The sequence below is a fragment of the Thamnophis elegans genome, chromosome Z (genome assembly GCF_009769535.1).
Source record: "Thamnophis elegans isolate rThaEle1 chromosome Z, rThaEle1.pri, whole genome shotgun sequence".
Classification (NCBI taxonomy): domain Eukaryota; kingdom Metazoa; phylum Chordata; class Lepidosauria; order Squamata; family Colubridae; genus Thamnophis; species Thamnophis elegans.
This window is the reverse complement of record NC_045558.1, coordinates 99,587,820-99,612,885: the sequence shown is the minus strand read 5'-3', so window position 1 is coordinate 99,612,885 and position 25,066 is coordinate 99,587,820. Positions and strand designations below refer to the sequence as shown.

Genomic DNA, 25,066 nt, shown 5'->3' with positions numbered 1-25,066 from the left:
ATAGATGGTGTAAGATTGATAAAGGAAAATAATGATTAGGGGACTGGAGACTAAAACATATGAAGAATGGTTGCAGGAACTAGGTATGTCTAGTTTAATAGAAAGAAGAACTAGGGGAGACATGATAGCAGTGTTCCAAGATCTCAGGGGTTGCCACAAAGAAGAGGGAGTCAAACTATTCCCCAAGGCACCTGGGGGTAGAACAAGAAGCAATGGATGGAAACTCCCTTCCCATTGATTGTAAGCCGCCCTGAGTCCCCTCAGGGAAAAGGGCGGCCTATAAATGTCAATAAACTATAAACTATAAACTATAAACTAATTAAGGAGAGAAGCAATTTAGAACTGAGGAGAAATTTCCTGACAGTTAGAACAATTAATCAGTGGAACAGCTTGCCTCCAGAAGTTGTGAATGCCCCAACACTGGAAGTCTTTAAGAAGATGTTGGATAGCCATTTGTCTGAAACAGTATAGGGTTTCCTGCCTAGGCAAAGGGGTTGGGCTAGAACAGTGGTCCCCAACCTTTTTATCGCCGCGGACCAGTCAGCCTTTGATAATTTTACCGTGGCCCGCTGAGCGCGCGCAGGGGTGGGGGGGCGTTGTTTGCGACGACACATTGATTGCGTACCTGCGCGGGGCTCTCTTCCCTGGAGCCTTTGCGCATGGCCCAGGAGCTTTTGCGCACGGCCCAGGAGCCTTTGCGCTGCAGCAATCATGTCCCCCGGCCGCTGCAGCAATCATGGCCCCCGGCCGCTGCAGCGATCATGGCCCCCGGCCGCTGCGCGGCCCGGTGCCAGGTACTCCACGGCCCAGCACCGGTCCGCGGACCGGGGGTTGGGGACCACTGGGCTAGAAGACCTCCAAGGTCCCTTCCAACTCTGCTATTGTATTGTATTGTATAAGTCAGTTGAGCATCCGTATTTTACTCATTGATTTGAAGAGCTCTAGGACTCTTCAAATTGGGCACCAGGGACAAGTTGAGTTCTGTGGAGAGAGGTTTCTTTGCAGGCTGGAGGGGATGTGGTTTTGTGTACTGCCTGCATCAAGTGGATGGGGCTTTGGTTGTTTGTGCAGCTAGTTTCTGGCATGCCACAGACCAACCAAGGACCAGGGCTTGGGGACCCCTGCTCGAGAACATATATGTTTTTGCTCAAATGTATCCAGGAAGCTAAAAAACATAATTTCTCACCAATCCTGGCTCTCTATCCAAGGTGCAAGGAACTGCCGAAGTTCCATTGGAAAGCTGTCACTGTAAAGCTGGTGGAGCTGCTCCAAGTATCTTGTGTCCAATTGCTGCAGTTGGTTCCACTGTGCCATCTTGGCAGGTGATTCTGAAAAAAAGAAAACATACAGGGCATTTTAATGTGAGCCATTGATGAGTCAGGCTGATGCTATCCAAAAATATCCAATCATCAATTAATAACAACCATTCCTGATTCACAATCACAAGTAAAACCTAACAATGTAAATCTGTAACAAGGAAACAAAGCTCAACAAAGAAACATTCCTAATGGCAATTTATGGGTATTTCATTTTAAGTGACTTATATCCAATTATTTTGCTTCTGATTTTTAGTCATAATTATTGTTATTGATAACTGAGAAAGCCAAAGCATTCCAAAAACACTAAACTTTATTTATTACAGAAAGGCTTTCAATTTGTCAATACCAACATGTGGAATATGGTCAGAAAAATAGGAATCCTAGAATATCTTACTTTCCTCATGAGAAATCTGTATAAACATAGACAGAATATGGAAAAACACTGATACCAGATAATCAAACTAATGATAACAGGAAGAATCACCGGCCTTAGAATTGCCAGTGAAGATAACAAAATGGTATACAGTATATGTTTTTGCCTTCTAGCATCAACCATCAACAATAATAGAATAAGCAGTCAAGAAATAAACTGCCAGCTAGCGGGCGCACACTTCCTCATTGCTTCCCCAAAGAGCAGCTATGAAAACCTTGGAAAAAATATTCAAATGCCATGAGGTGTCCTCATTGACAAAGATCAGAATCATGGAAGTCATGGTATCTTCTGCAATATTCTCTTGAAATGAAAGTTGGACTTTGAAGAAGAAGAGTATTGACCCCCTTGAATTTTGTTGTGGGAGAAGACTCCTGACCATATCATGGACAGCGAGAAAAGAAATTAATGGATCGTTTAAAAATATTGATCCAGAGTTCTCATTAGAGGCACAAAATTAGGCTCAAAATTATCCTGCTTTGGATATATTTTGTGAAGATTTAGCTCTCAGGAAAAGGCTCTAATGGTAGGAAATGTAGAGGAAAGAAGAGGACAAGCAGCAAGATGGATAGACTCAATTACAGTGGTGATAAGTGCACCATTGGGAAAGCTGAAAGTTTAGATTAGGGACAGATTGTCATGGAGAATCTATCTATCTATAGAAAGAGAAGGAGAATATCTATCTATCTATCTATCTATCTATCTATCTATCTATCTATCTATCTATCTATCTATCTATCTATCTATCTATATGCAATGTTTCGGCGAGGTCTTACTTGCCATCCTCAGGCTGGCTAAACACCAGCCAAAAACACCAGCCTGAGGATGGCGAGTGAGACCTTGCCGAAACGTTGCCAAAACAATCTCAATCTTACATGGGAAAAAACCTGAATACAACAAAACCATACCTAAACCCATGAAAATCCACGAAAATATGTGTGTGTGTGTGTGTATGTGTGTACGCACGTATATATATATATATATATATATATATATATGTATGTATGTATGTATGTATGTATGTATGTATGTATGTTTGTTTGTATGTATGTATGTATACACACACACACACATATACACACACACACAAATATATGTATGTGTGGCACACCAGATGGCACACAATCAATCAGCCAACTAACTAGTCATAAAATATTTATTCAATATTTCTAAACAATTAAGTCTTGCTTAACCTCTGGGTTACAGAGTTAGTGTTGACTCCTAGTTACTGTCTGGAAAGTCCCTGGACTTTTCCTGACAAGATTTAAGAAGTGGTTTGCCATTGCCTGCTTCTGGAAAGAAGAAAACATATTGGGAATTTTAACCTGAGCTCTCTATGAGTAAGTGTCAAACCAAAATCTGTTTTCTAGTAGCTAATCTTGCTCTAGAATATAAGAATCCCAAATAGCTTTAAATAGCACTTCAATCCCAGCTATTCTGATCCCACAATGCATAGTACGTAAAATTCTGTTTTCCTTAATAGGTCACTAACCAAGGCGAATTCTACCTAAAGGAAAATCTTTAACAACAACAAAAATCAGCTCTAGGTCTAATAGAACCTACTTAGGACCATTATGCATTAAAAAAGTTAGTTCCTCCCCCATTTAGCATCTTTCAAATGTTTTCCTCTAATATGGTTATTGGTTTGTTTACATATTACAACAACAGAGGAGACCTAAAAATTACCGTATTTTTCAGACTGTAAGATGTGCCGGAGTATAAGATGCACCAATATTTTGAGGAGGCAAATTTAAAAAAAGGTTTTGCCTTCCCTGGCCCCAAGGATCACTCTGCAGGCTTCCCAAACCCTCCGCATGCACCATTGTTATTATTTTTTTTACAAAAAAAGGGTGTAGGAGACTTGTAGAGTTCTATAGATTTTTTGCAAAAAATGGAGTGTGCCTAGGGTGTGGGAGGTCTATAGAGCACTTCTGGAGGCTGGAAAGGGCTCAAACACCTCAATTTTTGTGAAAAATGGGCCTGTTTCACTCATTTTTGCCTTCCCCCACCCCCAAGAGCACTCTGCAGGCCTCCCAAACCCTCTGCACATCCATTTTTGTGAAAAACGGAATGTGCAGGGCGGGGTTTCGGGAGGCCAAAAATGCTATATTCAATGTTTAAGATGCACCCAGATTTTCACTCTTTTTTGGGGGGGGAGGTGTGTCTTATACTCCAAAAAATACAGTAACTGGTCTGAGATTGCTGTCTCCTCTTCCTCTTTTATAGGTAGGGCTGAAATTTTCTTTAAAGCTTTTATTGATTATTTCAGTTCCCATCACAGCAGCTGTTTATCCTTAATTTTCTCTCCACTTTCATCTTCTCATTGTTTTTCTTGATGATTTCTTTGTAACTGCACCATCCACTCCTTCAATCTCCCAGTAAAATCCCATTCTGCCTCTCCATGTTTTCTCATAAATCTGTCAGCTTTCACTACATTTACACATGCTTCTTGCCATTCTACATTCTTTGCTGCTGGTTGCTCCCCAAATTCCTGTTCCCCCACCTCTTTCTTCCTACCTATATTTTATTACTTGCACCACCACCCATATTCTTTATTTTACTTTCCTCCTCAATGCTTCCAACAGCTTCCCTGTCTTGCAGATGTTTCTTAAATATCTAAATATGGATAAGCTATATTCACCTGTCTAGTCCAGGTTAACTAGGATGTTGCAGCCCATCAAGTACTCATTTTAAATATTGACTGTTGTAAGGCCTTGCTTGATGTCACCTGTAGTTTGTCCTTCTTCCCTATTATTAATAATAGGAATGGCGCTGAATTGATACTGTAAATAGCCATGCAAAATTCTAAAGGATTCGCTTTCCGCTAATTCCTAATGATTTTAATTTGTAATTGAGCGCCAGTCATTAAGTCCTGGACCATATTTTGGGGCACTTCTAAAACACTGAGGTAGTTACTGGAATTAGGGGGGGGGGGATTAGGTTGTCACTGATAGACTTTTCCATTTAGTGCAGACTTCAGAATATGTAAATATAACCTAGTCAACCAGTACAAACTGTACTGGAAATTAAATTGATGTAGCCTTAAATTCACTTGAGAGGATCAGGGCCCAGACCTGTAACAATCTATTTCAGCTATCCTCCAGATAAAAAGTATGGGTGACTACTTGTTTCCACTCTTCCTTTTTGCTGGTTTTGAGTATTTTTATGCTGTTTGTGTTTGAATTTCTACTAGCCCTATTCAAGCCGGGCGAGGTTGTTGCTTAATTCCCCCAAAGACTTCTTTTAACCGAAGGGAAACTCTGGGATATCATCAAGGTATGAGCCTGTTGAGTAAGCAATTTGGAAAGATTACTGCCTTACTTGTTTGCTACATTTCACATTTGACCCTCACTTTGCTACACTCTTGGCAGGCTCTTGTACATATTCCTAGCAGAAGTGGGTACAAAATCCTTTAACATTTCAATTTTTAATTTTGCCAGAGTGCTTCTGCTGCCTCTTCCTTTCCTTTCCTGCACAATTCTTGAGTTAAGTCAAGGTATTAAATCTACTGTTTGGTTTATTTCCAGTTAGTAATCTGCCTGCAAAACATGGTGGTGATTTCTAAGTTGCTCCGAAGTTGATTCGTTTGTTGTCTGACCTGTTTCAAAGAGAAGTTATTTAACTGCAGTTGTATGAGGACCTGTATGGATTAAGCCAACTCACAATGCTACTATCATCACTCCAAGTAAATCTTTCTATTCCGTTTCTTCTCTTAATTTGTTCAGCTTCCAAAATTCTATCTTAACATCTCTTCCTGAATATATGGCCTTCATTTTGTCTTGCAAATCACTAATAGGCAATTCCAACCTCTGAACAAATTTCTCTACAACCTTGTAATGTACCAAACCCATTTCCCCCTCCCCACATTTCTCCAGTGGAGATATATTACCTGGAAGGCCGATGGTGGAGTAAGCATCCTTTTGCCGGGCATCTTCAGATTTCCAGAATTCATGATCTCCTGGATCCTAGTCTGGTGTCTTAACCACTACAACAAACCGTCTCTCTTAATTTTTAGACAAAACTAGAATTGGGGGCGGGGTGGGTAGGTTTGCACTTATGCATCCCTAATTTATATACAAATATGCCACAATTTTACTTTCTGTTCTACTGAGAGCACATTACCATAGCTTCTGGTACCCCACTTACCAATATTTGTGTAATAATTAAAATAATTAAAATAATTCAATTGCCTCCAGAGTCACCACCTTATGTACAAATTGGTTCTCCATTCTCCAAGGTTTATTCACTTTCAAGGAATACTGTCTCCATCTTCAGATATGCAGCTACATCTATGATGTTGACAATTTTGGGTTTTCTTCATTTACAAAACAATGCCACTCTGGAAACTTTTGGATTGTATTTCAGAGATTTTAACCATGAAGCTTTGTTAGCTGCAAAGTCATGTCCAACCCATCACGACCCCATGGACAGCATTCCTTCAAGCCTTCCTATCCTCTACCATTCTCTGGAGTGCATTTAAGCCTACTGCTTCAGTGACTCCATCCAGCTGCCTCATTCTCTGTCATTCCATTCTTCTTTTCCCCTCAGTCTTTTCCAACATTAGAAGCTAGTGCACAATATAACTCATTCAAGGAAGATACTTGTGGTAAAGCCTATAAGGTGAGGATGGCTATCAATTACTTTTTATAGCAAAGGCAGTAAGAATACTTTTGGGCTTGGTATCTATCTTAGTCTAATCTGCTCATCTATGAAGGCTCATCTTGTACATATAGTCCTCGACTTACATTTAGTTGTAAGTCATTTAGTTACAACAGCACTGAAAAAACAATTTATAACTGAGTCTCATGTTTATGACTCACAGTCACATGATCAAAATTTTGGCGCTTGGCAACTGTCATGCATTTACAATGGCTGTAGCATGATTTGCCTCCTTCCCAGCTGCCTTCCAACAAGCAAAGTGCAATAATCTAATAATCTCTTACATCAGGACTCTGTACTCTGAGTAATGAGTTTCCTTCCCTGAAGGCAAGTGGGATTTTTTGCAAATATTGTACCTTTCTCTATGAGAAAGCTAAGACAGTGTAAAGGAAATCCTGTCTCCCCTCCCCTCCCCACCCAAGGAGGAGACAATGAAGAGGAACAGGATGAGGAAGAGCTTGGATTTGTGGCTACAATGAATAATCACAAAATCTCCAAAAGCAGAACTTACGTAAATAAGTGTATGATTGTGAAGTAAATTCATTTTCTAACAGATGTTTAGCAAAACTAGATGACAGAAATTCAGTTTTGTTAAGTGATCCTTGAAAAATTCCAAATCTCTGATCAGTGTACCTAATGTGTTAAACAAACTCTTGGTCACAGCTGAAGTTTCTGTGAAAGTGTAGTTGTCTGCCTGGTGACTCAGGAAATAATATGCTTGGAAATTCATAGCAATTTGCCCAGTCACATTTATAGTTAATTAAAGCAAAGTCTCTTTTCCTGGTTTAAAATATTTCTTTCCAAATTTTTCTCCACCTGCATTAAATAACAATTTATGAGAAAAGCTGTCAAAATTCTTGCCTGTGTTCTCGATTGTTTATTACTTTCATCTGACATGTGTGTGTGTGTGTGTGTGTGTGTGTGTGTGTGTGTGTGTGTAAAGGTTCCCCTCACACATAAGTGCTGTCGCTCCCGACTCTAGGGGGTGGTGCTCATCTCTGTTTCAAAGTCGAAGAGCCAGCACTGTCCGAAGACATCTCTGTGGTCATGTGGCCAGCATGACTAGATGCCGAAGGCGCATGAAACACTGTTACCTTCCCACCAAAGGTGGTCCCTATTTTTCTACTTGCATTTTTACATGCTTTCGAAGTGCTAGGTTGGCAGAAGCTGGGATAAGTAATGAGAGCTCACTCCGTTATGTGACACTAGGGATTCGAATCGCAGAACTGCCGACCTTTCTGATCAACAAGCTTAGCAATAGAAATTATACCTTCTAATAGCAGACAATAATGTAGGCCACTATTTCTGAACCTTGGCAAATTTAAGATGTGCAGACTCCCATTCCCAGAATTCCCTAGCTAGCACTGCCTGGAGAGCTGGAGTCTACACAGCTTAAAGTTGTCAATGTTCAGAAACACTGGTGTAGACTCTGGAACAATAAAACAAAAAACAAAAAAATGCTTTGAAAAATACAAACAATAGTTCGGTTTGCTTGGCTAAACACTGAGGTTTGCAGAAGAATGCTCACTCACTTCTACAAACATAGTTTAACAAAATATTTGGAAGTTCTGTTTTTTCTTAAATGAGGACTGCCTATGCTCAAAAACCATGGAATGTTTTGTGTCTTTGGAAAAATAAGCAGAATCTCTGGTTTGTAGGGGATGGAAGCAGAAATACAGCTTCTTGGACCTGATCAGTTTCTGAAGAAGAGCTTGGATTCTTGAAGGATGATGATCTGTAACTCTTAATACTTCTCAAGTATGCACTTATCTTGTTTTTCTCTGTGTATCTTAACTTTCTCCTGTTTTTCTCTCTGTATCTCAACCTTGTAATAACTTAATTATATAACTGTTACATTAAAGGTGGATGAAAGTGAATAGTTTCCTGAGGCTGACTTCATCTCAGAAATGAGATTTGGGTTGAGTATTTCTCAGACATACAGCTCACATGTTTCGGTAGTACCTTCTCTCCTCAATTAGGATGAAATGATCCAAGCAACTGGGAAACCATAGTATCAGCTAAATTTGAAAACAATGTATGTTGCTTTCTTAAACCCTGAATACCTTTCTAAATAATAACACTTTAATCTGCAATACTTTAACCTGCAAATTGTCTCTTTTAAATTTTCCTAATATGAAAGTATTTTTCTCCCTCAGAGCAATCTAGTCAGCAGGTATTTTGGATTATTTTCTGACATCTCATTTCTTATTAACTTCAGTTAAAGCAAGATATTGACAATACTGTTTCTACTTCAGATTATGTTCCTGAAAAGCTCATAATTCTTTTCTGTCAACAATGTAAATGTTTATTATATATTGTCTCTAGACACCCCTTTGTTCAGGGGTGTCAAACTCAAGGCCCAGGGGCCAGATCCAGCCCATGGGGTGCTTAGATCTGGCCAGTGGGACCGCCCTGGAAACAGTGAAGGATTAGCCCACGATGCCTCTGCCAGCAAAAAAGGAGCTCAGGAGAGTCTCACGCAGCCTTCCTGAGCTCTGCTTTTGCTGGCAGAGGGTTGCAGGAGGCTGTCGCAGCTGAAAATGAAGCTCAGGAGCCCATTTTCACTGGCAGATCACTCGGTTCACTTCAGGTGCCCCTGACACGAATGACATCAAGCTCGCCACGCCCATCCCAGCTCCTCGAGGTCAAACACAACCCTGATGCGGCCCTCAATGAAATCAAGTTTGACACCCTGCCCTATAGCAAACTACATATCTTTGTATAACTATTTTTATATATAGCACCTTTAAAAATAATTTGTGGCATGAACTTAGTTTCAAAAGCCAATAATTGATAGCACTATGATGTTCTTAATAGCAACCGAAAGTTCTCATGTACGTATGTATATATTTAGTGTATTTTTGGCAATAATCCCCAGGTTCTTTTTTAAAGAGCAAAAGTCATACACAGACTGCACTTATCAAGCTGTTATTTTTAAAGACAAATTATTGTTGTAACTAAATAACTTTATATTCTTCTTTTAAATAAAAATATACAGATGTTGTCTAACTATACTTTTCAACACTGTAGGTCTGGTAACAAATTTAGATAGAGGTCATTTTTTGGAATATCATAGCAAATTGCTGTCCAAACAGCAAGCCTCATAAGGTTTGCCTAGTGGCATCATATTTGATTTTCTCCAAATTATATTATTAATCATGGCACTAAGCTTCTACTTTAATGAAATAAGATTAAGAATTGAAATGTATAATTATTTTCTAAAGCACAATATATTTTTCACATTATCAAATTTACTGATATAGTAATAAAAAAATGATCCATACTATAAAACTCAGGGGAAACCCAAAATGAGTCAAAAGCTATTTCAAAAACCACCATGAAACCATATCAAAAGCTTTTTCAGATCTGAAGAAAAAGCTGCTAGATTCTGTCAATTTTAGGATAAAGCAGTTACATTAATCAACAACCTGAGATGGGTTGCTTCATATTTATTGGAATACTGTAACTAGTTGTGATGTGAAAACCGAACAGTCTTGTAATCTTAGCATGTACCATAACCAGTGAAATAGATAAATCCTTAGGAAGAACAATATTTTGAGCCTGGATGAAACTTGGGAGGTAGGAATATATTTGAAAAAACTTCAAAATATATTTCACTAAAATAGGCAATTAAAACCTCCTATGTGGTAGTCAGCTGGGAAGCCATCAAGCAAGAGACCTCCCTAAATGTATATAATTAATTTGTAGTCAACATTTCTTAAAATGATTAGGAATAGTCAAGTGACAATTGTGTCATCAGTTGAGTTATCTGTTGGTAAGAAATATACACATTTTTTTTAAAAAGCTGTTTTGTATGGAGGGAAGAGGGAATGGCTTTAGAGCACAGGAGGAAAAGCCACTATCAAGGCAACAGTCAAATAAAAGATGGCCTCAAGCCAATTTGAGAATGGGCGATGGTTTTTACCTGATACGCTCATTTCCTGTTGAAGTAGAGACAGCAGCCAGACTGGGTATGTTCCGTCCAATAACCAATTGGACTGAGTCTACACTTATGATGTCTTCAGGCCCTTGTGGCTCCTCCCCAGTTCAGACGAAGGAAAACTGTAGACTCAAGTGAGAATTATGAGCAAAATGTACATGTGCAAGTCCATAGTCTCTGTTTCTCTCTCCTCCGCACAAAAAAAGTTCCATTGCAAGATGTATAACCAGGGTGGGGCTGGCTGTTGTCTCCACTTCAACAGAAAATGAGCGTATCAGATAAGAACCAATGTCCATTTTCCTGTGATCGTGGAGACAGCAGCCAGACTGGGACGTACCAAAGACTGGGCTGTCTACTAGGATGGGGATACTAAAGAAAGTCCGTTAAGGACCAGCACTTATTGCAGCATCCTGCGCCCAAAGGCTGCATCAGCCGACGCATACTTGTCTAACTTGTAATGATGTATAAAGACCGTGGGAGACGCCCATGTGGCTGCCCGGCAGAATCTTCCAACGTGACCTGCGTGGACCAAACAGCAGTTGTCGCAGCACTACGTGTAGAATGAGCTGTAATGTGTAGAGGAACCTGCAAGGACTGAAGTTCATAAGACAGTTCAATACAGGCCCTGATCCACCGCCCCAGACTCAACGATGAAGCCTTGATGAAGCCTTGGTACCCAAGGAAGCCTGGTGGAAGGAAACGAAGAGAGCTTCCAAGTAGTGGAGCGAAGCGATGCGGTCGATGTAAATCTTGAGTGCACATTGTATGTCAAGAGTGTGCCACTTATGCTCCCTCTCATGACAAGGAGGCAGGCAGCAATCAGGCAAGGTTAACTCTTGACCCCTGTGTAAGCAGGTATTCACCTTCGATATGAATGTTGGGTCCACTCTTAGAACGACTCGGTCTGGATGGAACACGCATAAGTCATGCCTGACTGAAAGAGCAATCAAATCAGAAATATGTCTGGCAGATATTATAGCCACCAAAAAAACAACGTCTTAAAGGACAACAGTTTCCAAGAAGTGGATCTCATAGGTTCAAAGAGCGAGCCAGTCAGAGCCTCTAGGACACGAGGCAAGTCCCAAGTTGGATACCTATGGACGGCAGGGGGACGCAGATTGGATGCTCCATGGAGAAATCTCCAGATCAAGGGATGAGAAGGTAGATGGTCGGAGGCAAGACAGAAGCCAAAGCAGCCACCTGTCGGCGTAATGTATTAGGCGTAAGGCCCTGATCAAGCCCCCTCTGTAGGAAGTCCAATATCTGAGTAATGGGCGCTTAAGTGGGTCAATAGTCTTGTTAGTACACCAGAGTGCGAATGCCTGCTTAGTGGCATCGTAAATGCGGTTAGTAGAGCTTCTGCATGATACCTGAATGGTAGCAATGCCCAGAATCAAGGAGCACCACGGGGAAATCGCTCCGGAGCTGTAGCTTGTAAGCTGGCCGATCTGACTGCAAGGCAGGCTTCCTGAGTGAACTCATGGCTGCAGGCAGTCAGACAGCTGAAGAGAGGAAGCCAGAAAGCAGTTCTGAATTTCCCTCCAATTTAGTCAGAAGAAAAAAATTCAATTAAAAAAGCCAATTCAAGGGGAAAAAATTGAACAAATCTCCAATTAAAGTTATAAAGTTAAAATTTGGAGGAAAGATCAATTATCACAGCTAGTCCTGGTTGGACTGAGTCTGAACTGGGGAGGAGCCACAAGGGCCCGATGACATCGTAAATGTAGACTCAGTCCAATTGGTTACTGGACGGAGCATATCCAGTCTGGCTCCTGCCTCCACGATCACAGGAAAAAGTAAACATCTCAGACCAACATGAAGATAAATGGAAGAAGGAGCAAATGCATTCAGATTTAACAAAATTCTGTTACTATAGCTTAGGGGTGTCAAACTCGATAGGGCAGCATCAAAATTGTGTTTGACCTTAGGAATGGGTATGGCCAACTCACCATCGCTTGTGTTGGGGGGGCTGAGTGCTCTGCCAGCGAAAATGGGCTCCTAACCTCCATTTGCGGTTGGGATGGCCGCCTGCAACCCTCTCTTTGGACACACCAGCTGTCGCCCATTACTCTTCCGGGTTCTGGTACAATAGCTGGTTCTGGCCAGCTAGTCTTTGCGCATGGGGGAGTGCCAGAAACTGGAACAGCAGTTCCATGGTGCACATGCATGCACTGGGAAGCTGAGCTTCCTGTTTCCAGCATGGACATGTACACTGGCCAGCTGGTCTTCGCACATGCATTTGCGCCAGAAACCAAAACACCAGGTGACCTGCATGAATGCGTATGGCTAAAACCGGAAGCTCAAATTGCTTTTTCAGTTTTGGGCGCTCTAGTGTGTGTGCACAGAGGAGCTGCTCTTCTGGTTTCCGACACTTTCATTTCGGCACTCGGTGCCAAAAAGATTCGCCAACACTGCCCTAGACTTAGCCTCCCACTTGCAAATTGATTATAAAACTAATGGTTTACTACATAAAACATTCACAGAGATATTAGAGAAGTAAGTAGTATGAATTATTCTGAATTCTAGGTACAAGCAAAATGAACAGCAATGAAGAGGAGGGAAGGCATACAGAAATCCTGGAGGTCACTGACATTGGAGAGCATCGACCCTCTCTGCCCGCGGCACTGGGAACCTGGCATAAAATCTCTGCAACTGAGCATTGTCTGGGGTGGCAAAGGGATCTAATATCGGGAGGCCAAAATGGTCTGTGAGTTCCTGAAATAGTGATGGGTACAGACACCACTCCGCATGGTCAATGGAAGCTCTGCTGAGCCAGTCCGCCTGCATGTTTGTCACTCCCGAGATATGCTTGGCTACGATGGATAGCAGATGCCTGGCCACCCAGAGGCCCAGCTTCCTTGCTTCCTGCCTGAGGGATCTGGAGTGTGTCCCCCTGACAACTGAGGTGAGTTTTGGTGGTTTTCGTCAGAATCAAGATGTGTTTGCCTGAAACAAATTGACGGAACTGCCACAGGGTCAAGTGGACCGCCAGTAGCTCTAGCAAATTTATGTTTCAGTACAGTCCTTCTGGTCCCACTGTCCGTGGGCTAACTGTGCTTGCAGGTGGGTCCCCCAATCAAAGAGACTTGTGTCTGTGGTGACTGTCAGTTGCTCGGGTTCTCTGAAGAGGTAGCCCTTGGAGAGGGATGGGGACCTCCAAAAGCACAGAGATCAGATAACCTCCAATGGGACGCTGACCTTTGCTGGGTGTTCCCAAGGTCTTGGGAAAGAGGATGGAATAGAATCCCTGCCCATGATGGCCCTCTGGGACTTGTATCGCCCCACATAATGAGCAGGTGTTGCACTGCTAATTCAAGGAGGGCCTTCTTAGAGAAGGATTTTTAGAAACAGGGCAACAAATGAAAAACCTCGAGGGTGTGGATAGGAATTCCAGGGAGAGGCCTGACCTCACTATCTCCCGGACCCTATTGTCTGATATAATTTCCTCCCATCGGTCAGCAAAGAGGACCAGTGGACCCTCAATGGCAGGATTCAAAATGGTACTACTTGGGGCGATGAAAGAAATGATGTCCTCTGCCACAAAAGGGCCATTTTGACTGTCTACCTCCAGGAGGTCTGTCCTGGTATTGCATTTGCCTAGGGAAGAATTCCCCCTGGGCTTGGGGAAATGCAGCACCTGCATTAGAGGGCCAAAAGGAAATACGGAGAGGGGCAAAAATTGCCTCTCCTGGCCCCAGATGGCAAAATCTTTCTCTTGTCCTTGGACTCCACTAGGAAGGCTTCCAGTGGCTCACCAAACAGGTGCTCCCCATTAAAAGGAGCTGAAGCCAGTTGCCACTTGTGATGGGGGTCAGCTTTCCTCTGTCGGAGCCACAGCAAACGATGCACCGCCGAAGCAATTGATCTGGAGGCAAATCTGGCAGAGTTCAATGTGGCGTCCAGAGAATTGGATTGCTTACACTAGCTTATTTAAATCCTGGTGCAACTGCACGTCAGCTGCCGGGATCCTCTCTTGCATCTGATGAAGCCAGAGCAAGGCTGTGCAGTTAAAGAAGGAAGCGGTTGTAGCTGAGCGGACCGCCATGCTGCCGACAGGTGGACCCATTACAAAGACTGAATTGCCCTTTTGTCCTCTGGTTTCAAATTGTCCCCAGGATCACCAGGAATGGTGGAGGACTGTAAGGCTGCCGGAACTTGTAGTAATTTGGCTAAATCTGGCCTGATGTTGTAGAACCATTTGTCAGCCAAAGATGCAGGGAAACACCAGAAACTACTGATGTCCTTCTGGACTGCTGCAGTCCTGCAGCAATGCCCTGCTTAATGACATCAGAAATAATTTCCTGAATGTTGTCATGGGTTATTAGGATTGCCCCATCTCAGGGCGAAGGCCAGCTGCTGTGGGGGTAAAGGTGGCCTCTGGAGCAGCTCTGGCTATTCCCCTGCCCTGTCCAGATATTCCAGCAGGGCTAGGCAAGTCTGACATTGAACCGCAGAGCCCTGTATTGCTAACTGTCAAAGGAGGGCTGTGAGGAGAGAGGAGATATCTGTCTCCCTCTGGTGATAGCTCAAGTAAGTACAGGCTGATAGGCTGACTTGTCTCACCTCGTACCTCTGGCCGTGAAGCCTGTGTAGTTCCAGCCCTGGGGCAGATTTTTTCTAAGGCTTTCTGTCTTCTATGCTCATCTTTCTGAACTGCTCTGGAGCTCCTAGGGGTTTGACCAGGCTTACTGCCTCTGGAACAGTGCTTTGTTGAGACAGCCTTATCACTGCATCTCTCAAGTGTTGTGAAAGACAGCTGCTGCTTTGTTTGCTCTCTAGTCTGCCTCCCTGTCAATTCAACCACTGCTTCTATCTCCGCACCATTCACTGACCCATTAATGGTCTCCATCTCCATAATGTGAGCAGAGCTTTAGCTGTCAATCAGCAGTCCCTGGGAATTTAAAGCGCAATCAGTTAATGACCAGCAAGCTAGGTCTGTTCTAAATCCACAGCTGTGCTGTTCAGGGTGGTCAGGAACATCTGCTCTAGATCCAATTGCACTGCCTGAGACTAAAATTGGTGCGGTGTAATCCCCAGTGCTGCAAAAGGATGGCAGCACAGAACAGCGCTCGTGACTGCTAACCCTGTCTGACAAATTTGCTGGAACTCAACCTCGCTTGTGACTCTCTTCACTGAGACACGCTGGAGATGAGCACTGCTGCAATTGCTGCTTGGTGTCTCACTCTCTCTGGGCTAGCAGCGCTCGTGATTGCCACCCCTTCTCAAAATGGCTTCTGCCGCGTTAGCTTTCAAAGAGGAGCGCAAAGCCCCAAGTGGCAATTAGGAAGCCAGGTGTCAGGCTAAAGTTTTAAAGTCAGCCCTCGCATGGTCTGCAGCCCTGTTGAAAATTGTAAAAAGCCTGCCAACTGAAAGAAGCCGAGGGAGCAAGCCACAGCTGTATGAAATATTTGCAATGCAGTCCAAAAGCGCACGAATTCTCAACTGTCAAAATGGAGCCCAACTGTCAAGTTATAGCTGACAAGAAAGTCAAAGCCTTCAGAGGCTTGAGCTGAAACTCCCACCACCTGAGATAAAGGAATCTCAGTGACTCTACCTTGAAGAGGGAATCAGCTGAATCACTACTCACAAACAGTTATTTAGAAGTTTATCCAGGAATTCTTGAAGGGAGAAGGTTAGACACAACTGTCTTTACTAAGGGACCGAGTCAAAAGCTGGGAAGCCCTAGCAACAGGGGAGTGTCTTAGCAGCTTTGACAAACTCAATCCAATCCAATCCAATCAGTGAGTGGACAAGGTCAACCCACTCCTGGATTCTATCTCCGCCTAGATGGAGAACTTCTTATCTGAGTAAAATAAGGACCACTTTAGTTACAAAATACCCCCAAGAAAATTATACAGAAATTTTCTTCAGATTATTTTATAAATGAACTGGTCTTTCTTGATTGAAAGCCCACTACAATGAGGTAATACCCACATAACAATAATAATAATCTCAAGGAGCCTCAATCTCTAGGTTTTGTGCACTGCATCCAAATGAAGCATGGAAGAAATTTTCACCTCAGCTGTTACGCTCCACAAAAGCCCATCCTCTTGCATTCCACTTGAAAAACAGGAAAGGGATTTACAGTAAATGTAGGAGGTAGCGCTTTCTGGGAATTGTTGGGGAGACAAGGAAATAGCTCCTTTCAGACTTGTTCCTTGTTCTGATCTATTCCTTCTATAGTCCACTACAAGCTCCTTGGTCTTATTGATGTTAAGGATCAAGTTATTGTCCCCACACCACACCAGAAAAGGGGTAAAATGGAGGATGGACCCCATGATAAAGATGATCAACCAAGAAACTGAAACAGAATGATAAAATGGAACATTAATAAAAAGTATTGTGCTTTTTTAATCAAAACAAAGGTTTGACTTTTGTTCTTTACCACAACTATAAAAATTTGGCCTACAGATACACATGCTATCATTTATTTCTTACTATAAATACAATTATTGCATTTTATCTGTGATCTCTTTCCCAAAAGATTCTCCAAATCAAACTGCTATAACAAACTCATTTCTGCTTTGATTCTTCTGGTATTTGTGTTCTTCTCAATGTTTTGTACACACACAAATGCTCTGAAAGAATTCATTTGAATTATTATTTTCAGCAATGACTGAAAAAAGAGCACTTGACAGCAGAAACACATGAAATAAAAATGATGTGTAATACCTAGAGGAATGGCCTTTTGCAAGACTTTAAAAACTGGATTATATACCCAGGCCTGGACCTTAGAATGTGTTAGGATCTGTTTTGACTTTATTATTAGTTAATTATATTGGCTACATGCATTTATTTTCTGGAGGTGGTTTTTTTTACTGTTTCATTGTTTTCAATAGTTTTATAGTTTTAGATAAGTAAGCCACTTGGTTGAGTTGGGTAGTTATAGAAGTTGAATAAACAAACAAATAAATAAACAAACAATATATATTTCTCTTTACTCTTGGAAATCTTTTCTGATGTAGTTCCAAGCAGACTTCATTTCAGTTCTTCTTGGAAAACATTTTTATAAATTATTTTACAAACTTTATATTAAAAACCAAAATAGCCCTGTTCCTCAACAAAGCAAATCTTGTCAGAGCTACAGCAAAGAAATGGAAACAGAAACTTTTGCCTCTCCTCGCTATTCTTTCTTCAACAAAAATTATGCCTGCTTGACTAATATGACTTTTGGCTCTCGCCCTGAGCTTTGGAAGGCACTACATCTCAATTTCATCTATGAGAAAAATAATATGCTACTCTGAAGTCCAAACAAAAAGCAAACAACAAAAGTAACAAAAGTAATTTTAAAAATCTTAAAAATCTTTTAAGAGCGAGGCCACTGCAAATGTGTCCAGTAGACCTCTATGAAAAACAGAATGGCAAAACCAGACACCTATTAATCAGTTTTTTTCCAAACTATTTGCTCATGTCTCCAACCTTGTAGTTCTTGCTCCTTTTCAGGCAGAAGTGTACGTTCACCTGGGGCTGAATCTCTTTTACTGTTAAAATACTGTAAGTATTGCAAAATAATAAATTATCCACTCATCAGGAAGATTGGTTAATGTACATCTTGATCTGGGTGAGAAAAATCTGTCACATTTAATTGGATTATTTAATTCCATTCCTCTCAATGCAAAGCTGTAGCAGATTTATTCATTCGCAGAACATATTGCCTGTTGCATCTGTTTGCAAACAGATGTTTGCAAATGCCAATAGAATGCCTCTTTCTAGGTTTGATCTAGTGGTTAAGGCACCAGCTAGAAAGTGGGAGATCATGAATCTGCCTTAGCCAGCTGGGTGACCTTGGGCCAGTCATTCTCTTTTAGCCCAGCCCACCTCAAAGGGTTGTTTTTGTGGGCAAAATAGGAGGAGGAAGGTGCTCGTTATGCATTATTTATTATGATATTAATAATGACAGAGGCGCTTGTCATGCAAGATTCTGTTATTTAAGATAATGGAAGATGCAAGGAGTATAAAATATAATTATATGAGCATTTGAAAAACTATTTCATAGCTTTACAAGACACCCAGTTTTCAAAAGGCATGGCTCACTTTCACATTTACTCTTGGAATTTATGTAAGGCAAGAGTTTCAGGAGCTTGATCTTTCTGACAATGAGAAATTAACCTAACTTAGAGGTGCAGTTTTTCTTAAATTTTATACAACATCTGCAACTCTCTTACTTTCATTTAGTGACATTTTTAAAACAAAACTAATTCTATTTTTTTTTCTTCAGATCAAATTAACAAGAAAAATGGTTCCCAATTATGAAAGTTTATATTAAATTATGGAATTTAGCAGTCATATTAATTTTCTCTCCTAATTAAATTTTAATCATTGTTATTTGCTTTCCCAATAATGGAGGCGACTAGTTCTGTCGGAGAACAGTGGCATGGCACTTTTGACAGGATTAAATGCTATTTTCAGGATGGTGCTTACCTCCATATATTTTCTTCCTTCAGTGTTACTGCTTCATTTACATGCAGACATGGTAACATTAAATAGACAAGCATCCTGAAGAGGCCTCATGGGAATTATTTCTAATTAAATATACAATGTAAGTTATTTTTACTTTATTTGGACAATAGCCAAAATCTGTCATCATAAGCACTTTCTGAAGTTCTTCTATCATTTCGATTTCGTTTCTACATGTTCATCCCCACACCATTTATTATTCTGCCATTTCCTACAGACATCTGCCTCTCAATATTAGTTGGCTGCATATGGTTTTTTAAATAAAACCGCATACAGAAACCCACAGAAAGCAGTGCATCATTACAGATACCAAAAATATAATTTTAAGCCAGCTGATGTATGTATCATCAAGTATCTCTGCAGAATGGTCTAATAGCTAGGAATCGTGTTAGGAAAGTTATGTTGGCTCTGTCAAAAGAAAATAGTAAGACAAAGGGGACACAAGAGTAGAATCTGGCATATAAAAAAGTAATACCTCCATTTTGCAAATGCTAAGGGAAGTTTGTGGAAATATTGGCAACCAAACCAGTAAAGTCACAAAATAATCTAACCCTCTGACAAATTGAAAGACAAAAAAGTTAAGTATAAAAAGTGGAAAGCGGGGGACATAACTAAGGCAGAATATCAGCAAATAACCCGAGCATGTAAAGATGAAGTAAGGAAAGCTAAGTCTCACAATGAAGAAAGGCTTGCCACAAATGTAAAAAATAACAAAAAGTTTCTTCCAACATGTTAAAAACAAGAAAAAAGGTTAAGGAAACAATTGGTCCATTGCTGGGAGAAAGTGGCAGGAAGGTGACAAGCAACAGGGAGAAAACAGAACTATTTAACTCATTTTTTTTTGTATCTGCCTTTACACAAAGGGATAAAACAGTCCAACCTATCAAAAACAGCACCACAAAAATCAGATTAGGAGCACAAATTGAAATAGGGAAGAAAATGGTGAGCACCTGTCTACTCTAGACAAGTTCAAATCACTAGGACCGCACGGATTGTATACACCCCAGGGTTCTGAAGGAACTGGCAGACGAGATCTCAGAACCACTGAACTATATCTTTCAGAGCTCCTGGAGCACCGGGGAACTACCAGAGGACTGGAAAAGAACTGATGTGGTTCCCATCTTCAAAAAAGGGAAAAAATAGATCCAGGAAACTATAGACTTATCAGTCTGACCTCAATACCAGGAAAGATTCTGGAAAAAATAATCAAGCAACGAGTTAGCGAACACCTAGAAGTAAACAAAGTAATAACCAAAAGCCAACATGAGTTTGTCAAAAACAGATCATGCCAGACTAATCTTATTGCATTCTTTGACAATTAGTGAACCAGAGAAATGCCATTGATATAGTTTACTTGGATTTCAGTAAGGCATTTGTTAAAGTAGACCATAACCTACTACTAGATAAAGTAGAAGAATGTGGGTTGGACACCATCACCACTAGATGGATTTGTAACTGGCTGACCAACCACACTCAACATGTAGTCCTCAATGGAACTGCATCTACATGGAGACTCAAGGCTCTGTTTTAGGCCCAGTACTCTGCAACATCTTCATCAATGATTTGGATGAGGGAATAAGTGGGGAACTCATCAAATTTGCAGATGACACCAAGCTGGCAGGAATAGCCAACACTCCAGAAGATAGGCTAAAGGTACAGAAGGATCTTAACAAACTTGAATATTGGGCTCTATCTAATAAAATGAAATTCAATGGTGAAAAGAGTAAGGTTCTACATTTAGGCAAGAAAAACAAAATGCACGGGTACAGTATAGATGGTACCTTGCTCAATAGTAGTAACTGTGAGAGGGATCTTGGAGTCCTAGTGGACAACCATTTAAATATGAGCCAGCAGTGTGCAGCAGCTGCCAAAAAAGCCAACACAGTTCTAGGCTACATAAACAGAGGGATAGAATCAAGATCACATGAAGTGTTAATACCACTTTATCATGTCTTGGTAAGGCCACATGTGAAATACTGCATTCAGTTTTGATCACCACGATGAGACACCCTCACCTTCCTTAGCAACAGAAATTCTGGTCCTAATTGTGGTAGTAAGTTGAGGACCACCTGTACTCTAGGGACAATCTCTTGGACAGTAGGATCACAGCCATATAGACTTAAATTCCACAAAGGAAAAATAATGCTATCACACATATATCTCTTAAAAGGAGAAAAGTGGATCAAACCCAGGAAAGAATCAGCACAATTTCTCCCTAAGAAGCTCTAAACCGTGGGCATAGCAATAAAAATAATCCTCTGTCATGTCCCAACCAAACATTCATTAAAAATTGATGGGACATTCAAGCAAGTGCATGTTTTATAAGCAATTGTCCTACAGGTAGGTTGATTGTCATTTAGAAATTAATTTCAAATGAAGATTTGATATCTGATGCTTTTCAAACTGATGAGTACAGAATTTTTTTTTCATTGGGGGTGTTACTTGAAATCCTGACACTGAAAGGCAGAATCATGTTTGAACACAATTCAACTATCTCATTGTTCAGCAGAACTATTACAGATAGGCAGCCAGATTAAATTTTAATTGAATTTGGTAATTTCATATCACTCAGACAATCAGTATTTTGCATTAGAGATATCATGAGAAACTTTTGTATCTCACATCCCATATTGCGGAAATATAATCCCTAGGAATTGAAGTGTACAACTAATTGTGAAATCACATGGAAACTAGTAATCATTGGTAAACCATCGGCTCTCCACATTTGCATTAAACATGTCATTTTGATAAAGAGCTTCTTGTCACAAGACTTGAGTTGAATGTGGCTCCAGATTTTCATAGTTGGTAGACCTTCTGAAATTTCGAAATCTATTCATAGTAGAGTGAAATGTAGTATATCTAATATTCTTTATCTCAGCCAAATAATCTGCTACCTCTTAACTCTGGGTAAAAGATGGAAACAAATTTGTTCTGCATTCATGACCTTTAACAAGTTTAACTTGTTCCAGACAGCCAGGCTTCCATGTCAGATTATGATGGATTATGCCTAGAAAATATATTACTATTCTTTATAAACAAGATCTTAACAAGGATTGTTGTCTTACCTTGGCTTTAAATTTTGTCGTTAAAACAATGTTCAGATAGTTGAAACTGCAAATGTCATGTGATACAATAGCCAAACAATGGCTATTATGATAAAATTGAGTTATCTGTACATAGTGGAAGGACCTCTATTCTCAATAAACAATGGTAATCCTACAAAATCGTGGTACAATATAATCCTTATCAAATCTACCCTGCACAGTACTCACAGTACTCAGCTCATCAATACCTGCAGACTTTAGAACACTTTTTAAAACCGACCAGCAAAGAAATTGAAGCAATAAATATATAAAGAAATGAACCTGGACTTCTGAAATTCAAATTCAGGTGCTTTAACAGCATTGCTTTTAGCCTTAGGAAAAGAAAGGATCTTAAAAATGAGAATATTCCTCACACTTCATTTGCAAATGAAATTGTTATACTGATATATAAAGGTAATTTAATAACAGATTAAACCAAAAGTCTATTCATAGAACAGGGTTGAAAGGGCTCATTTCCCCCCCCCCCCAAATGTTCTTAACTAAGCTGTTCAAACATGCTTGAACTAATTCTTAACTATTGCTACAAGGTTTTCAAAACCATTTTGAGTCTTTGAAAATGTATTAAACAAGCTTACAAACAAGCAGGCATTCCTATTTCCCCCATCACCACCCAGGTATACTAATCCAACAAAGGCTGTAAATATCAGTAGAATACTAAGAACTATATTAGCAAGCAAAGGCCTATTTTCGAAAAAGAAAGTAAACATTCCTTAGGATTTCTAAATGTCATTAGATTACTCAGTATTGCATTGGTGTTTTCTGTACAGTAACCTTCTACCCAGTCTTAACCTATTGAAGAGCTTGTGAAAACAGAAACGTCGGGTCATCTCGCTGGTTGAACCCCAGGACTCAATTTAGCAGCAGTGTCACAAGTGACAATGAATGGTCAGCCTTTTTTGTGAAGTTACTATAATATGGGATAATGGTGAAATCTTCAAAACTCATGAATAGATAAATGACAATTAATGCAAAATCTTAATCTTTTAGTCAATTTTTCCCATTGTTGGGGAAGAATAGACTTCAACGTCTCTAGAGCAGCAATTTGCATAACTGTATATTGTTTATTTTCCTGTTTTCTCATTATCTCTATAGGAGATGGAATGTTTATATACTGGTACATTTGGTGTTGTTTTTTTTTAGACTAACAACACCCAATTTCTATTCAGGTGGATTTTGGAGCACAACTCCCACTATTCCTACAGGACTATGGGAATTGTAGGCCAAAACCAGCGAACAACACAAAACCCACCCATCCTTCCACACCTTACATATTTACTGGCTCCCTAAGAAGGTAATGGCTGTCAAGGTCTCTAAATGGCATCACGTGGAACTTTTCCTACTTGGCAGAACCCAATCAATCAAGAAGCCGCAAAGGACCCCCCCCCCAGCTTTTCCTCCAAGACCAGGCACAGATGACAGAACAACTGAAGGCTCTGTTAATTTCTTTTCCTTTCAGTTCCCACCTTCCACTGCTCTTCCCCAACTACTTACCCTTTTTTCTTCCTATTAAAACTCCAGAAGTGAATTGAAATATACTGCCAATCAACGTTATCTCTAATTTATACAACGGGATTTATACATTCGAAAGTTTGGGATAAAAGCATCCTTTTCATGAATCAGAGATTTTCTCTAATCGGGGCAGGGGAGGGGGCACTCTGCACATGCTTAGAAGCAAGATCTCTTAGCAGAAGTTGAGACTTGACAGCCTCCAAAAGTTCAGTTCTATTCTTGGTAGCCCCGTCCCGTCCCACCTCGCCCGTATTCCTTCCACTACCACCTCATCTTTAGCCTACCTTCGACCTCCCCAGTATCACTTAGCCACTACTGGAGCCGTTCGACTCTCGACGTCTTGTCCCCACAGCTTCCCGTCGAGAGCTTGGTCCTGCCCCCCTCACTCGCAGCATCAATGCTAATCCTCCGTTAGCGAACCAATCGCTTGCAGTTCCAGTGGTCCTTTCGCCGGAGGCGCACGAGGCGGCCAATCAGCGCGCGCCGCTACTTTTATTATTCATCGGGCTGTTCCGGGCTCTACTTCCTCCTCCCGCCGCTTTGCTGGAAACCCAGCTGAGTTCCGGGCAGTGTGTGACGTAGACGCCTCCGCTGTTGACTTGTTTAAAGAAGGGGGAGGAGAGGATTACATTTCTCCGGGGCTTTTAATGGCTGTGCATGAAGACCTTAGGGGCGGGGGCGGGCGGGGGCGAATAGAGGGTTGGATTCCCCATGTTCTCCAGGTGGGGGCGCAGCGTCCGCCTCTCAGCCGAAAGAGGCTGATCCGTGGGGATGCAGTGGGCGAGTTCGGCGAAAGCGTACAAAAAAGGAGCAAAACAAAAAGCGTTGCTGATTAAGGCCTACTCACGGTGGAAATATTGGGTAAAGGAGCCTGACACAGAGCTCGTCTTCCTTCGGTTGCAGGAACTAGCCATGGCTAGTCTAGTGAAGACAAGGACCAGGGGAGACATGATAACAGTATCCCATTATCTGAGGAGCTGTCACAGAGAGGAGGGGGTCAAGCGATTATCCAAAGCACCTGAAGACCAGACAAGGAATAATGGATGGAAACTGATCAACGAGAGATTCAATCTAGAATTAAGGAGAAATATTCTGACAGTGGGAACAGTCAACCAATGGAACAGCTTGCCTTCAGACGTTGTGGGAGCTTCATCACTGGAAGCTTTCCAGAAGAGACTGGATAGCCCATCTGTCAGAAATGGTGTAGGCTTTCCTGCTTCAGCAGGGGGTTGGACTAGATGACCTACAAGGTCCCTTACAACTCTGGTGTTACTCTGTCTTGGAAGATTCAGTTGCCCTTCAACTGCTGTGGGGAGGTTGAACACCCTCATGCCTGTCTGTCATCCCACCCCCACCCCCCCACCCCGCTTCAAGGGAAATAAAGGGAATAAATAAAGGGAAATGACACATTTTTGATGGTTAGAAGGATTTTAGTAATTTTTATTAAATATTATAATTATGGTAGTAAAATTTACTACAAACTAAAAGAAAAATAGGAGTAAAAGGATCAAAGGGAAATAAAAAGGCATAAAGAATAAAAGGAAAGGGAAAATATGAATTGGTGAAGGAAAAGAAATATAGATAGTCCTCAGTTTACAACCACAACTGAGCCCAAAATTATGTTGTTAAGCAAGGCAGTTGCTGAGTG

General features: G+C 41.1%; 1 protein-coding gene across 4 annotated transcripts in view; it reads right to left on the bottom strand.

Moving 5' to 3' along the window:
- The window catches only part of STAT3 (signal transducer and activator of transcription 3), a 53,012-nt gene extending 29,210 nt beyond the window's left edge, over window positions 1-23,802 (bottom strand). The window contains exons 1-3 of one of the 4 annotated variants that reach the window (XM_032235045.1): window positions 23,703-23,801; window positions 5,639-5,734; window positions 1,187-1,328 (exon numbers count right to left, since the gene is read on the bottom strand). In XM_032235045.1, the coding sequence (XP_032090936.1) occupies window positions 1,187-1,314 (128 nt within the window). In that variant the 5' untranslated portion in view covers window positions 1,315-1,328; window positions 5,639-5,734; window positions 23,703-23,801. Of the gene's footprint in view, window positions 1-1,186; window positions 1,329-5,638; window positions 5,735-10,333; window positions 10,429-23,702 lie in introns of those variants that run through there. The other 3 variants (XM_032235044.1, XM_032235043.1, XM_032235042.1) reach the window with 3 other exon arrangements.
- Window positions 23,803-25,066: the final 1,264 nt, after the last annotated feature.